The 17,152-nt window shown below is 43.4% G+C and overlaps 1 protein-coding gene and 1 long non-coding RNA gene across 5 annotated transcripts in view; both read right to left on the reverse strand.

Annotated features, from left to right (window-relative positions):
* Nucleotides 1-5,250, reverse strand: part of LOC118494908 — an 18,982-nt gene extending 13,732 nt beyond the window's left edge. The window contains exon 1 of the long non-coding RNA XR_004897116.1: nt 5,218-5,250. This is a non-coding gene — a long non-coding RNA (uncharacterized LOC118494908). The remainder of the gene's footprint in view (nt 1-5,217) is intronic.
* ttbk1a (tau tubulin kinase 1a) overlaps nt 1-17,152 on the reverse strand; it is a 64,815-nt gene that overhangs the window by 19,421 nt on the left and 28,242 nt on the right. For all 4 annotated transcript variants that reach the window (XM_031297131.2, XM_031297130.2, XM_031297129.2 and 1 more), the window contains 7 exons: nt 17,037-17,129; nt 16,036-16,161; nt 13,748-13,902; nt 12,976-13,186; nt 12,280-12,452; nt 10,804-11,144; nt 9,864-10,045 (listed from right to left, as the gene is read on the reverse strand). In XM_031297131.2, coding sequence (XP_031152991.1) covers nt 9,864-10,045; nt 10,804-11,144; nt 12,280-12,452; nt 12,976-13,186; nt 13,748-13,902; nt 16,036-16,161; nt 17,037-17,129 — 1,281 coding nt within the window. The remainder of the gene's footprint in view (nt 1-9,863; nt 10,046-10,803; nt 11,145-12,279; nt 12,453-12,975; nt 13,187-13,747; nt 13,903-16,035; nt 16,162-17,036; nt 17,130-17,152) is intronic.

Genomic DNA, 17,152 nt, shown 5'->3' on the forward strand with positions numbered 1-17,152 from the left:
AAAAAATATTTTAAAAATAAAAAATAAATATAGCTAGATAAAATATGCATGGCCAAAAAAAAATATATATATATATATATAAAAATATATATATATATAAAAAATATATATATATATATATATAGATGACATAATTATGTAAAAGATGGATGGCCAAAAAACGTTAAAGAAATTATTAAAAATAAATAATTATTACTTACATAAAATATGGATGGCTAAAAAAAATTACGTAAAAAAATATAAATATTAAAAATAATAATACAAAATAAATAAAATAAAACAATATCAATCATCATAAAAAAATATACATAAATAACAATAAAAACTAAAACCATAACATGATCAGACGTTTGGTCAGAGCCAGACTGAATAAGTCATTTTTAGGGGTTTTTAGGCAGCGAGGGGGCGGAGCCTCGGGCGTGTTACAGCTACAGCTATCATTGGCTAGTTCCAAGCTAACAAACAGTTCAGAGAGCCAATCGGCTGTTAGATGTGTGGGTCGCCAGATTGGTCTAGCACCCGTCTAGCTGCACATGAAAATACGCACACACACACACACACACACACACACACACACACACACACAAAGAAGCACTTTTAAAAAAGGGGACACACCAGCACGAACACTGCACATACTGTAGCTCGCTAAAGTCTACATCTTCTGCAGTTCTGAAGGAACAAATCACTACTGGAGATGCAGAGAAAAGAAAAAACAAGGGAACACAAGAGAAAGATGGAGTCGTCAAGCACACAAAACACAGACACACGACGGAGGAAAAAAAAATCAAAAAAGATATGGGAGGAAATATGTCTGAACAGAAGGGAAAAGGAAGAGGAAGGGGGAGGAACAGAAACTGAGTGAGAGAACAGAGGTAAAGGACTATTCCTAAACTGTGCTTACCCCGAAACATCACTTTATTTCTTCTTGTGTTGTCCCAATGGCGCCCTCGCTCTTTTCTGTGTCTCCTCGGGCGAGTCAAACTTGACATACTGTGTACTTTTAAAAGCGATAGCTTGGGGGCAAAGGCATCAGTCGTTATGTGGAGGGGGAGGGAGGGAGAGGAGGGGAGAATTGGAGAGGAATAAAAAAGAGAATGGCAGTCCTCGATGGTTGGCGGTCTATAGCCGGGGTGCGCTAAGGAATATCGCTAAAAACTGTGTGGGTTTGTGAGTGTGTGCATAGGTTTCAGCTCGGCAGTAAAGCGGTGAGACGTTACGCTGCAGGTAAAGTGCAAACAAAAGGTATTAAGTAGTGAGGATGGAAAAACGTCCAGCCTGTAAAAACAGCAGCCGCCAAGTATGAGGACCAAACCTGACGTGTTAGTGGATAAATAAATGAGTGCATGAGGAAATCAAATGGTCACATACACTGAAACGCAAAAATGGATTTGAAAAAAGAAAGAAAGAAAGAAAAAAAGAATCAATAGAAGAAAAACTCTTGCTGCAGGAAAAATTAGATCTATAACTCCTGAGGTGAAAATAAAAGTGAAGCCCAATGATTCCACGTTTATTTTCCATGAAAGCAGCTGTGCATCTTCAGACTCCCCAGAGGTTAAACCCTAATGATTCTGGTGACCCCCCTGAGCTTTCCTATATAGCGCCACCATCAGGACAAAATCTCACAAGAAATACACACATATATATATACACACACACACACACACACACACACACACACACACACAAATCAAAAAATAAAATGAAATGTCCTGATCCTCACAGGCTCCACCCTCAGGACAAACTTTACATGTTTATCTTGACTGTGTTTCTTTATATTGGGGCTGTAATGTAATGAACAGTGCAGCCTCTGGGGGGCGCTGGCAGCACTTTCTACTGTAAGGGCCCCATCACACCGAGAAGCGTCGCAAGAAACGCGTCGTCAGCAAACCATTGTTTTCCTCTGGTACTGAACGCCTGGCGTGCGCACTTTTCGTGTGCGGCGCTTTGCTTTCTTAAAGTGCTCCTATTATGCTTTTTGTCTTTTTCCCTTTCCTTTATTGTGTTATATATCTGGTTTGTGCATGTTATAGGTTTACAAAGTGAAAAAGCCCAAAGTTCACCCCAAAGGGACTTACCATCTCTAACAGAAAACACTGTTCACAAACTGCTCACGCCCTCATACTCTGCTTCTGACTGGCTAGTAGTCCTTACTTAGGTACTGTCAGGGCACGCCCTCATACTCTGCTTCTGACTGGCTAGTAGTCCTTACCTAGGTACTGTCAGGGCACGCCCTCATACTCTGCTTCTGACTGGCTAGTAGTCCTTACCTAGGTACTGAGCATGTGCGACTCCCAACAAAGATAGAACAGAAGTGAGGGGTCTCACTCTGTAGCTAAAACAGAGAGCTCAACACACGGTGAAAAGAGGAGCTGCAGCAATGTGCAGTACAACAAAAATATGATGTTTTTTGAAAATTAAACCATGTAAACCTATTCTGGTTCAACCTCAAAATACAATTATGAACCTGAAAATGAGCATAATATGAGCACTTTAAACATTTCATTAGATGTGCATAAAAGTTTAAATATTCTAAAAAATGTACAGGCACGGAGTCGCAACGCTCGTCAATGTTGCACTCGGCTCAAATTGAGCGAGATGCGGGCTAAACTACTTTATACACTTCCTTCCTGTTTTGATGACGGCAGCATTTAGCTTCCTGTCTGTCTACGCTGTTCATATGTCACAGTAAAAACTATAAAATAACACAGTGTGATTAGCTGGAGTTGGACTACATTAACATAACGTTTTACCGGGGCTAACTGACTCTAACTTAGCATAAATAACAATGTTAACACTGTAATAAGTCTATATCGATAGCGTTACATTTCCAGGATTTCTCCGATGCCGCAGGATATTACGCCTGATGCATGTCTTTTTCCCGATGTCTGTCACCTTCCTCTTTCTTTGTGTTGGCGTTCTAACCTCCGGTGGATTTGTGAGGACTATGGTTAACTGCTCCTCAGATCTAAATCCAGACAGCTAGCTGTCTGTCCAATCTGAGTTTTCTGTTGCACCACTAAAACTACTTTTGAACGTACACGTTCCACCAAAACAAGTTCCTTCCTGAGACTATTTAGCAGAGGCACCGTGGCTCTGTCCGGAGCTTAGCACCGCCCAAGACGATTGTGATTGGTTTAAAGAAATGCCAATTAACCAGAGCACATTTTTCTCCCATCCAGGAATGCTGTGTGGACTAGCCAGACCTTCTTCCACAGCGCTGTGGAGGAAGGTCTGGCTAGTCCACACAGTTTTGTTTCCGTTAATCACATTTGAAGTCCACTCCAACAGTGTTTTGCCCCAAGAGGCCTCTTTCGCAACGCTTGTCGGTGTGATCGGCCCCTTAGTGTGATTAAATTATGAAATTTTCAATTTCATTCATACACAGTTTTTTCTCCTAATAAGTCAGGTTTGGTCCTCCATAAAAACAAAGATGTTTCCTTTTGTTTTAAAGCCTGTCCGTTTATCAGAACCTTTTATTATTTAGTCCTAAAATAGCTTTTAATTCTACAGTTTTGACTATTATTTTGTTGAGTGTTTAGCCTTAAAAATACAGTTTTTAATCAGTTTTACGCAAACTTTGTTCTGTAATTCACGGAGGCCCAGAAGTCCTGAAAGATAACTCATTTCTTATCTTGTCTGCAAGACTTTGAGGCCTCCTTCTTAAAGGGTTGTGTTCTTTAGTGATCTGAGAAGATGTCTTGTTCACCTTCAGTTACCAGTAGACCCGTGCATGGTGTGTTTTAGTGACATCTTGTGATCTGTACGTGTTGAGATGTTGAGTCTGTTGTTAGAGTTGATGAAAGTGTGACTGCAACCTGCAGAAATTCGTAGCCCTGTAACAAGTAAAATACAGCTTGTTTTCCAAAAGCTTGTATTCAGTACTTCAGAGCCGGAGTATAAAAATGGGGTCAGCTCTAGGTTCCCACAGCCCAACGGTCCCACATCTTCTAAGATTTTTCTTAAAATAAGGCCCTATGTTAGGGTTAGGGTTACATTTCATCTGTATTCCATTGCTACCGGATAATAGGTTGGGTGTAATTGGCTAACAAATTGGGAGAAAGGGGGATAAAATAAAATCTGATACAAATTTATGAAAAAGTAAATGTGGGAACATAGGGCCTAATTTTGAAAAAAAATCTTAGAAATGTGAGAACGTAGGGCTGTGGGAACATAGGCACGCTACCATAAAAATATACTGTAGACCTTTCACCCATCATGCACTGCAGCTCTCTAACATCTTCTCTAACATTCCCCGGAGAAGCTGTATGTGAGAACACAGATGTGTGAATCATTCGGAGCGGACATTAAGCAGCCTTTACCCCGCCAGCTCCCGAGGGCAAAGTCTGGGTAATGTCCAACTAAACCAAATGTCTGAACAGAGACGCTCGTCGTCCGGAGAATTCACAGCGAGCGGGCGGGTTGAAGACATTACTATCTGGATGTTTCTTTCTGGCTCCAAACCAGAAGAACACAAACATCCGAGGGTGAAGAAGAAGAAGAAGAAGAAGAAGAAGAAGAAGAAGAAGGATGATTTACACGAAGACGCCAAAGAAAATGTCTAACGGAGAGAAGCAGAGATTCAGGAACTTCTGTCGGTGAACCCTATATCCTACCAGGCGCTGCGAATCCCGCGAGAAATCGCTGCCATTCAAGTAAATGCTTGATGTTCCGGCAGCCGCGACACGGCACGTCCCAAAAGTGTGCGTGAAGCGGCTCTCCGCTCCGCTAAAGATACCCCCCAGGTCTATTTTCACGCGAGCTGTGGGGCGATCAGACAGCCGAACAGGAAGTGAAACAGCGAGACCATTCAGTCAGTTTACCAAAAGACACCCCCATCCCCCAATATCATTTATGTCTCCTCTACAACACCATGGACTATGAGAGATTCCTCTTGGAGATAAAAAAACATAACAGACATCACAGATCCTTTTAATAAAGACAACTCCAGAAAAGAGAAGGCATGGAGTTTAACTGCAGGAGTGTTAGGAGTGGAAGGTAGATACCAGGGCTGTAGAACTCGAGTCCGGACTTGGACTTGAGTCCGGACTCAAGATGGTTTTTCTATGGTCTCGGACTCGCTGGTATTTGGACTTGGTCTCGGTCTCTGCCACTGGTCTTGCCAAATGTGGCTTTTGGTCTTTTGGCTTTTTCTGTCCTGGACTCGGTCTTGACTCGGACTCGAACCTTTTTGGACTCGGTCTTGTCTTGGATTCGAACCTCTTTGGACTCGGTCTTGACTTGGTCTTGACTTGGTCTCGACTAGTCCTGGTCTTGGACTTGTCTTGGACTCGACAAAGGTGGTCTTGACTACAGCCCTGGTAGATACTAGCTTAATAAACATGTGATTGTTCTGTAAAGTACTTGTAGAGACAATAAAATCTGCGAGTCGGGGCAGCAAGACGCTCCGCTTCCGAGACGCTACCGGCGTGGTATGGCGTGTGCCGGAGAACGGAATAAAACCGGAACGCAGCCGGAATGCAGCGCAGACGCGCTCGGTTGAAAATGGGGGGTTAGACCCGACACTGAAATCCTCGGACAGATTCAAGGAACAGCGAGAGACTCGGTTGTTCATGAGCAAATGAATAACCAGCTCTGTAATGTCCTGTCTCCTGGACGATCTACCCAGGCGCCACGTTTCGCCTAAACCAAACGGAGGATTTCTAGGAAGTGAAAACGCTACAGGTGAGAAAGGGAAACTCCGGACAATGACCTGACTGAACAACAAACTACGACCACCGAGTTGAAGCGAAAGCCAAGTTGATCGAAATGATCTTTGGAGTGCTTTTTTAGTTTGTTTTCCACACAGAACACACAGACAACAAGATGTTGAAGATGTTTTGCCTCTAAAAAGTTGCCGCCTCACTAGAATGAGTTGAAATGAAGCGTTGGAGCTCCAACACATCACATCGCTCACAATTACACATCTGTCCTACGTCACAGAAGACTGCATCTTTTCTACAAACCTTTTGTCAGACAGAAACATCAGCACTGGAGGTTTCTGCAGGGTTCGAGTTACAGTACGTGATAGAAAGCATAAAATCATAAATCTGTGGGGGTCACTAATGCCACCAGCCGTTATTTTAATCACAAATAATGCATTTATCAATGTTATACATATTATTTATGTTTAAACAGAATATTTAAACAGTGTAGAATATTAGCAGTTAAAGTTGTATTTGTGCTCGTTGCAAAAGAGCTGTGTGCAGTCATTGAGGAAGTGGTTAAAAGTACTCCGGGTGAACTCTGATGCACAGAAGGTTAAGCTTAAGCCTTTAACTATAGTGTAAGCCTTATATGGCATAAAAGTGCATTGTGTACCAGACAGATAAATAGAAAAACAGGAAAGAAGTTACAAGAACAGAAGAGGAAGTTGCACCACACAGAGGCCCCGACCTTGGCGTGTGTGTTTGTGAAGATAACAGTTTCTGCCTAGAAGATACCCCCTGTGAGGGGAGGATAAAAGCTTAAGGGAGAGAATAGATCGGGGTTCACTTCGTACGAGATCTTGGTGGACCGAGCCTGGACTTTATGTCTGTTGCTAGAGAAACTTAGACTCTGTTTGTGAACCCACAGCTGTGTTGTAACTCTTATGCTGGACTCAGTAAACTTTGCTTAACTGAACTCATCATCTCAGATTGATCCTTGCGTTTTGGTAGACTTAAGTCCGATAGAAAGAAGGCGCAGGAATTAGGTAAATGGAGTCAGATTTCTCTGGCCTTAGGGCCTTATTTCAGACAAATTCCCAAAACACAGGCCAAAATAAACTTGTTTTCCAAAAGAACTACGCACCATAGTCTTTCAGGAAAGACAGTATGGCTGCACTTCACCAGCAAACTTTGAAACTTATTTATTAATCTCCACCCCTAACGTTCCCACACCAAGCTCAGATTATAACTCAAACCCTGCGTTTCTGCGAAAACCCCGGAGGCTGCTCAGAGACAACATTGTTTTACGTCCAATGTCAGTGTTCTTACACTTTCTTAAGGTACCGATGAGAAACCATTAGGCTGGTTGACACCAGACCCTTCTCAGTTGTAACTGAGAGTGGGTCTGGGGAAGGTTCATTCACAGCCCATTTCCAAAGGGGCATCACCAACGGACGCTGCTCAAATGCCTCTGGGCGCAATTGGATAGTCCTTCAACCAATCAGACCAACGATCTGGGTGACGGGTTGCTGCGCTTCGGAGGCCATCATGTTAAATGTAAACAAAAAGCTGCTCGCCATCGCTGCGCTATCATCATTGTGTAAAGCCCGCCTCAATGGTTGTGATTGGTGCCTCAATTTGGAGAAATCTCAAATGGGCTTGAATGGGCTCTTGCAGAGCAAATCTCAAATTTACCGGAAGTTCGTCAGTGTTTTCCCAGGCTAAGAAACCATTTCAATTTTGAAATTTGAAATTATGTCCAGTAAGCATCCTGTAATATTCGTACAACATAATCACGTATACTGTAGAAATTCAGATATTAATGCAAAAGGTGTTACAAAAAATGTACAAATAATAAATTATTTAGTTAGAATATGAACTTCAGCTGTATTAAAGTAAATTATGGTTGAGGTTAGTGAAGAAAATGAGCATTTCTTTCAGGTCTGTTTTCCAAAACTCTTCAGGGTTCATCGCCCGAGGGCCCGGGGAAAAGAAAACGCCACATCGGGCAAGTACATACATACACATATATATATATATATATAACAACCCACTTGCCCGAACCAAAAAACAACCTTTGTTTCCCATCATTATTTCGTTATACAGGATTGTAACCTGCTAACAGTTCCACAGTGATTTACAGGTCTTTGAATAAACACTCCTATGTTATCCATGTTTACAGTGTTATTAAAGCTATAGTGTGTAGTTTCTGTCGCCCCCATGAGGAATTCTAAGTAATGACAACAACACCGTTGGCGCGTCCACATGATACAAGCCTTCCGTGATCGTGCACCGTTGAACCCTGCTCTTGCGTGACAGATCGACTCGCTACACGTCCGTCTGTCCACCCCGGACCTCCTTTACTTTCCCTGAACACCAGCACCATAACATATATACTGTAGTGTGGTGCCGATTCGTCCAATATGGAGGGTTAACCCTGTAAAGTTCCACTCGTTCACCCTGAACCGAATCTTCAAAACTGTGTGTGTGTGTGTGTGTGTGTGTGTGTGTGTGTGTGTGGTGTGTGGTATGTGGTGTGTGTGTGTGCATTCATTTGCGTGTGTGTGTGTGCCTGTGTGCATGTGTGCAAGTGTGTGTGTGCATGCGTGTGTGAGTGTGTGTGCATGTCTGTGTGTGTGCGCATGTGTTTATGTGTGTGTGTGTGTGTGTGTGTGTGTGTGTGTGTGTGCGTGTGAGAAAACACAGCAGAACAACAACAACAGAAGATGAACACATCATCAACCTCCCGACACACGTCGTGTCCCATTCACTCCTTCAGAATAACGGTCCAAAGCAAAAGCAATGACATGGAAAAAGATTTCATCTCCGCTCCACAATGACGAGGGAAAAACAGCGGCAGCAGCGCTCACACGGCTGTACTTTCTGCAGCGCGTCCCCGTGCTGAGCGTTATGTGACACACGTGTGACAGATGTCCAGCTGCAGACAGACACACTCACACACTGCACAAGTCTGTCTGCTTTAAAGGACGACTCCAGCACCAGTCCAGATGTTTGGCTCATTAAAAGACGGTGAACTGTGTACCAGGTGAGCAGATGAGGACAGAACTAAAGCTACGTTATAGACCCGTTATATTGTTGGATAGTTTCATTTATAATAAAACTTCAGATTTTATAAACTACATGTGTTTTGTGTGTAGAAATCTTAATGTGTAAAGTAACTAGTAACTAAAGCTGTAACAGATGAATGTAGTGGAGTAAAAAGTACAATATTTCTCTCTGAAATGTAGTGGAGTAGAAGTAGAAAGTGACATGAAAAGAAAAGACTCAAGTAAAGTACAAGAACCTCAACATTTGGACTGAAGTACAGTACAGGAGTAAATGTACTTAGTTACATTCCAGTGCAGTGTGAGTGAAAAATCTGTGCTGAAGTGTAGTGTGAACAGTACGTATTTAACTTTAGCGCCCTCCTGCTTTCTTAGAGTTTCCTAAAGTGAAGTAAAAAGCTGCAGAATCCTCAACACTGAGATGAGCCGAGGCTCGGATCGTGCCGGAGTCGTCCTTTAAGCTGCGTGTTGGCCAACAGATAAACGAGGCAGAGCAGCGGCCGCCATCTGAGCGGTGAACCTTTACACTTGTGGCTAGCAGGGATACAGCTACAAACAGCCGGAAGTTACGCTAAATGACGCGGAATCTAGGCTAATATCAGTGTTTTCCCCTCAGTGTGTGGAAGACTTAGGTGCACGTATATGACAGCGGGGTAAGGGCTCCTCCCTCAAGAAAATGTTACGTTTTTCAATAAAACAAACCATTATCATTAGCATATGTGTCTAAAAGGTTGGAAAAGCTAGAGCAGATCATAAATAAATCATACTCAAAAAGCTTGAATACAAAACTTACTACACATGCATAAATACTAAACTACAATCATTAGATCAGAGTAAAGTCAGTTGTCAGTTAGTTTTGATGCTCACATTGATTTTACATTAATGTGGCTTTAGGTCAATATAATGGTGGGGAAAACCCTGAATATAATAATATATTTGTAATACTTTTACCAAGGAAACGCGTGTTCGTTCCTCGGGAATGTTTCAACCCAATCCACAATCTTTTCCCCAAACTTAACGCGTCAATTTTGGTGCCTAAACTTAACTGTCGCCGTAGCCGTATCCCGCTAGCGCTAACCGCCCTGTACAGCGGCCGCCCACTTCCTCATCTGTCCGCCAATATCTGCTCTGATTGGCTGGCTGCGTCTCTTACCGGTCTGTTGGGTCCGATGGGGTCCGACTCTCTCCGGCGGGGGCGTCCCGGCGGCAGCGAGTGGCAGGGCGACTGGGCGGGGCTGCCGCCACTCCTCCGCGACGCCTCCTCCTCCGTTAGCGTTAGCATCCCACGGCTGCTGTCCCGGGTGTGGGTCTTCGGACGGACCACCAGCTCGCCTCCTGCACGGAAACAAAACCTTAGCCAACAACGGAATAAAGGCGGGAAGACTGCAGCAAGACGTGTTACTGTACTTAAGTTAAGAATTATCACCTAATGTACTTTACTTGGTTGTTTATATTTATCATAGAGGTTCACGAGAAAGCTAAAGTTGTTTTCGGACTGGAGCGACATGCGACAAGCGTCCAACGAAGCATCCAACGAAGCATCCAACGAAGCATCCAACGAAGCGTCCAACGAAGCGTCCAACGAAGCATCCAACGAAGCATCCAACGAAGCGACCGACGAAGCGACCGACGAAGCGACCGACGAAGCGACCGACGAAGCGACCGACGAAGCGACCGACGAAGCGACCGACGAAGCGTCCGACGAAGCGACCGACGAAGCGACCGACGAAGCGACCGACGAAGCATCCAACGAAGCGACCAACGAAGCGACCAACGAAGCGACCAACGAAGCGACCAACGAAGCGACCAACGAAGCGACCAACGAAGCGACCAACGAAGCGACCAACGAAGCATCGGAAGATTGAAAGAAGAGTCGAAATGTCGAACAAAGCATAGAAATATCGAAAGAAGCATCGAAAGAAGCATCGAAAGAAGCATCGAAAGAAGCATCGAAAGAAGTATCGAAAGAAGCATTGAAAGAAGCGACAAAAAAAACGACAAAGGCGGCAAAAAAGTCGGAAAAGCAACGGTCAAAAAACCCTAGGCACTGAAACAAAATGTTAACCAGAGGTAAACAGGCGGGGTGCTCGTACCTGCAGCCCTGAGCCTCCGGCGCTCTTCCTGCTCCTCCAGGGGGCGGAGCTCCTCTGGCTCCTCGTCCGTGGTCCCCGACGTGGTTGGCTGGAAGTCTCGGAGCTCCGCCTCTTTGTCGATGATCACCCACTCTTTGCTGTCAAAGTCCTCCTCCTCGGCCAGCGGCACCGAGCGGATGAAGGCGTTGCTGTGCGCCTCCTGGTCCACCGACGCCACCGACATCTCCTGGCGCCCGCTAGCCTGCCGGTCGCCACGGCAACCAGGGTCTACAGAAAGCATCTGAGCCGGCTGGGAGGAGTAGACGTGACGCGACGGAGAACCGAGCATGTCCAACCGGGACCTGGAGACATAACAACAGACGCTTTAAACGGTAACTTAGGCTTTTTTCCATCCAGGACACTGTTTTCCCACTCATATGTGTGTCACATATATGACATATGATAACGTTCTTAAAGGGTAATTTCATTTTTGTTTTTTTAAACCTGGACCTTTTTCTCAATCCATTGGTATCTAAGTGCTGATGTGAACAAAAATCTTTGAAATTGGTCCAGTATTAAGCGAGAACAATGTAACCGGAAGCTGTGAACTGGGCTGTAATGTAACCCTACAGGACTAATGTTCAGCATCAGTTAACGTCCACTAAAAGTTCTGTTGTTGCCGCTGACAGACTCAGATTATTATTCTAAGTGTCTGACAACATTATGAAAGGATCCCTACAGAGATAGACCTTTTAGTTAAAGAGTAAGATCCTTTTATTACACGAAACAGCCCTGAAATCACCATCACCAAACCCACCAGACTCCATGTAAATAATCAGGACTTTTAGCGTGTATAGAGCCAGCATATCCCCACCAGACTCCATGTAAATAATCAGGACTTTTAGCATGTATAGAGCCAGCATATCTCCACATGTAAATGGGTGAATTAAGGGTTTATTTCAACCAAACCAGAGTGGTGATTGTTGGAACAGTGGAAAGATGAACCAAGACGGCTTTTGGTAGTTTTTGTTTGTTTGTTTTGTTTGTCGACTTTGAACTAAGTGTGTTTAGCGATGATAAAAGTGTCGTTTATTAAAACGGAGTCTGGTGGGTTTAGCAATCGCAATTTTTCAGTGGACACTTTAACAAAAAGGTCTATCTCTGTAGGGATCCTGTCCATAATGTTGTCAGATAATAATCTGAGCCTGTCAGCGGAAAAAACAGAACTTTTAGTGACGGTGCACAATTGCCCAATAACTATATATTCTCGCTTAATACTGGACCCATTTGAAAGATTGTTGTTCCCATCAGTCACTTAACCACGAAACATGGGAATAGAGTCCAAGTTGAAAAGTACGAAGTTACCCTTTAACACCAGTTGTGCTCTTCATCCTATTTTAATGCCGTCAAATCACAAACCAAAATAGAAACATAATGATTCCACAATTTAAATTTCTAAATGTGAATCTAAATGAGTTTCCTGAAGTTTTGGCTCACCTCTGTCCATAGGCGTCGACGCGGCCCTCGGCAGCAGACAGGCGCTCAGATTCGGGGCTGTTGACCCGGCGGTACCGTAAGGACCGACCCTGACCCGTCGGTGACTCCGGGGCTCCACCGCGGACCGGCGACGCTGGACACGCCCCCCGACCCGACTCCTCCTCCTGAGCACCCTGAGGACGGACAGGAAGTCATTTTTTTCAGTAGACGTTTAAAGCAACACCAAAGCACTTTTCCTCTTCGGTCCCCCTACAGGTTGGAAGCAGAATTGCGTCCATTATGTCTAATTCGAACTACAGATCCGCTACCCGATCTGGCAAACTTGCATAGTGCGGTTATAGCTGATAGAGGGCCGCAAAGCGAATGCAGAAGTGCCATTCATCACTGAAACAATTTTGGAAACATTATTTTAAGGTACAAAAGAATCTTTGGTGTTGCTTTAAACACTGTTTTTTTTTTTTTTTTTTTGAGGCCTAAAAGTGTCAGACCAGAATGAACTCTTGTGTAGAAGAGAATAGATCTTTATTGTCATTGTTTTCCAACAACGAAACACAGTTTAGCTGCTCTCAAGTCACTTTAAATTACAGACAAACAGAAATAAAAAATAAATAGTAAAATATAAAATATATATAAATATAAATATATCATATCTCTATTTCCAACTATTAGTCGGGCTGTTCCCGTAACGGTTCGGACCTTGTTCAGGCTGATCCTGAGTCTGTTGCGGTTGAAGTCCGTGTCTTCCCAGGCCTCTCCGGTGTCCCCGGCGAGGGGGACGCCCGTCTCTCCGAGGGGGCGGCTTGGCGGCACCGGCGGGGCGTTCTCCTGATCGCTGAGATGTTCGTCCTGCAAAACGTCGTCCGTGTTCTCCCGCTGCAGATCTCCGGGAACCGGCGTCACAATGGCTCTGCGGATTTCAGAAACTCATTTTATCATTCTTTATTCATTTATCATCGTTCTTTTGGTTCTTTTCTTTTAACAAACTGGGAATAGTTTTAGGTATTCTGCCATCCAGGCAGCCTTTGGTTGTAGTTCATGTGTAACGAATTAATTACTCACGTTACTGTAATGTTTTTGTGTACTTTGACTTTTTAAGTAAAATGATTAAGCCATTTTTAATATCTGTAAATTTGCATTTACAAAGTATGTTTTAAGTATTGTAGTTTGCTACATTTGGCTATTGTACAGGCCCCAGAACTTTCTTTTATTGTCCAGTTTGACAGTCCGTTATAACAGAAAAAAATTCTTCAGGGCTAAATTACATGGTATCGGATCAGAGCATAAACTCCAGTACTTTCCGATAGTGATACCACCATTTTAGGCAGTATCGGAGGCTTTTCCAATATTGGTTTCGGTATCAGATCATCTCTAGTATTTTGTTAAATAATTTATGTATTTATTATATTTTATGTTTGAGTCTGTTTCTTGAACCCGTCTTTGTTTCAGCGTTGATGGATTGGGTTCTTACCCCACCATGGCGGCGGTGGGCCGGGTGTTGTGCTGTGGTTGGGTGGAGGCACTGGTCGACAGCGTGACATCACCTCCTCCCTTCTCCCAATCGAAAGGCTCGTTCTCGGTGATGATTCGCTCCTTCATGCTGTTCTCAAACACCGACATCAGCAGCTGGAACAAAAACAGCGAGACGGACTCATGAATCTGTTCACATGGAAACGGAGACCACAGAGTTAAGTCCACAGTGTGAACCTTTATTCTTTCCTCGCTACTTTCCTATTTTTTGGTAAATAATTGATGCAAATTTTGAATTGATTTTGGGTATGATGGCTGTGGAAGAAATTAATTTTATTCAGTGGAGAAAGAAGCTCAGAAGAAGCACACACAAGAAGCTGTTGGATTCTCTCTGACCAAAATTTGTTTTCTGGTCAGGCTTTTATACAGTGACAGGAAGCAACAGAATAACAAAGGCTGAGATAGATTTGCATAGACCCAATACGTCTGCTCAAACTATTGGAAAACGCATAGGCGTAATTTACAGGGGGGAAGGGCACTTTACAACCCCCCCACCCCAATAATCAAAACTGGCCAGTGCAACCCTCTCCAAAAACCTGTAATACATTTTCACCATAACTTGATGCCAAAAAGGCCCAAATTGTTGCAGAAAAAATCACCAGAATGCAGAAAATGAAGTGTTTGACGTTAAAAATTTAAATTTTGCTCAAAAATGGAGATCTCAACCCCCCCAATATTGAACCTTACGCCCTTGGGAAAACGATCCTTTGCCAACCTGGGCTTTAAACAAAAGGTCTCACTCACAGTGACCAAAATAAAATACTTTGTTTTAACACGAAGCTAAAGGAAAAGCAAAAGGCAGACTTAATTAACAGTGACACTAAAAGTTTGTTGATCATGAGAATATAATAGGAACGTAATCAGTTAACAGGAAAGAGGATATCAGGATAAAATGTATGGAAATTTATTTTCTTTTACAGGGCACACATGTGCATGGATACCATTTGGGAAGCGGGTAGATTATTTACAATCATTGATTTGCAGACATGGGGTGGGATGAAATAAGTTGGTTCTTCCTCCCACTCCTTTTCCAATATGTAAACAGATCGTCGAATGTTTCACAATTTGCTTTGTTATAATACATATTATTCATTTATTTATTATCTTGTTGCGAAGGAATTTTCAATAGCTCGAACGATGATGTCATAGGTCATGTGACAACATGCCATTTTAGGCCCTTTACAGGTATTGGACTTTTTAAAACTCCTCCTAGAGGATTAAACAGATCCTTCTCAAATTGAGCCAGCAGCATGTCAAGACATTCATAAGGCCAAATTGCGAAGCTTTTGTGTTTTTTGTAGAACAGCGTGGGCGTGGCATGGCGGCCTTTTTATGTTTCGCCATGACATTGGAAGCTGCTGTAACTTCACTTTACATTGTCTAATCTGCCAGAGTCCAGACCTGGAGACATCCCATGTCCCTCATCTGATCTCCTCGGTCCTCAGCTGAAGCGGAAGCTGTTCTGTCCCTCCTCGATGAAAGCTGTCTCAAAGTTCTTATTTCTGCCCCAGAGGAGCGAGCATCAAGGAGGGATTATCAAGGACTGAGCACAGAAGAGGGATCACTGGGGAGCGAGCATCGAGGAGGGATCATCTAGGAGGGATCATCTAGGATCACAAGGAGCCATAGACGGGGATACAGAGAGCAACCTTCCTGGAAGCCATGCACCTGACAGAGTTGCTAACTCCGCACAAACAGCTGACGGATTCATGTGACGCTTCAGAAGAAAGGATGTCTCATCCCTCTAAAACACATTTCCTCAGTTCCTCTCTCCTCCCGTGATTTCCTCGCATCTCTCTGCGCCTCCTTGGTGGGAGGGACTAAGATGCAAGGAAGGAAGGGCTCGACATGAGATGCAGCTCTGGAGACATCTACACGCCCATATTGAGTCAGGTTTTTAGCGCCACCTGCTGGCAACAGGAAGTCAGCCTTATGTGACCAACATCCAATATAGATTAAATTTCTATAGTGGGGTTTACACATAATATATATAGCAACATGACGTATACTATGTGTTCTCTAGAGACACATAGTGGACAGAGGAAGTGGTACAGGCAACCGGCATCCCGCCAGTACCCCCCAACGTGCTGGGAGGGACGAGGGCCTGTTCATCGCTGCTTGCCGCTTTAATTATTTATTTTGATTTGTTTTGTTTTAAGTATTATTTCTTGTCTGCTGTTTCTGTTCTTCACATACATCGAAATAAACACTTTCAATGTAATTAGATACCTGGTAGTCTGGTTTGGTGTAGTAGTCCAGGGCCAGCACGTGGTCCAGGAAGATATTAAACTCTGAAGGCATGTGTTTGAGCAGCATCCGATGGTCATAACGCTCTTTGATCTGACCCACTTGTTCCTGGAAAACACCAAACAAAAATCACTTTCAGCTGCTGCAGTCAGTCAATGAGAATTCATGTACAGTTATGCCTGAAACAGGAGATGCTCATCAGGCAAAAGAAAAAACACAATCAACTAAGTTTTTTTTATAACCTGGACCTATTTAAATTATTCACTACACAAATGTTATAATAATACTACTGTTGGTTGGACTTTCTGGGTCCTAAACTGGTTTGAATCCTATAGAAGGAATGGGGACTACTTTGTGTAACTGAACTGAACACATCTGAGTGGAAAACAATCATGACATGCGGAGTTCCCCAAGGCTCCATTCTGGGGCCTCTTCTGTTTAAAGGCTAATTCAGTTTTTTTTTTCAACCCAGACACTATTTTCTCATCTTTTTGTGTCTAAGGGACTGATGGTAACAACAATCTTTAAAACTGGTCCAGTATTAAGCAAGAAACAAGCTGTAATGTAACCCTACAGGACTAATGTTCAGCAGCAGTTAGAATCACTAAAAGTTCTGTTGTTGCTGCTGACAGACTCAGATTATTATTCTAAGTGTCTGACAACATTATGGAAAGGATCCCTACAGAGATAGACCTTTTAGTTAAAGAATAAGATCCTTTTAGTTTAACAGGAAACAGCCCCAAAATCACCATCACGAAACCTGTCCTATAGGCTTACATTGCAGCCCGGTTCACGGCTTCTGGTTTCAAAGACTGTTGTTCACATTAGTCACTTACACGCAAATGCATGGGGAAAGGTCCAAGTTGAGAAAAAAAAGAAATTACCTTTTAAGGGACATGTTAACCAAAATTAAAAAAGCTGAAAATGTCGTAGTCACAGTAACTGGTGGAGGTAGTTTTTGTAACCGTTAAAATCTGTCTGACCTTGTCTTTGATCTTTCGCCATGGCAACTGTCCAACGGCGAACTCAACCAACATATAAAACAGCGACCACAGGTCGTCATGGCGACCCATTTCCTGGAGGAACATGACAAAAAAAC

The sequence above is a fragment of the Sander lucioperca genome, chromosome 4 (assembly GCF_008315115.2).
Source record: "Sander lucioperca isolate FBNREF2018 chromosome 4, SLUC_FBN_1.2, whole genome shotgun sequence".
NCBI classification, from domain to species: domain Eukaryota; kingdom Metazoa; phylum Chordata; class Actinopteri; order Perciformes; family Percidae; genus Sander; species Sander lucioperca.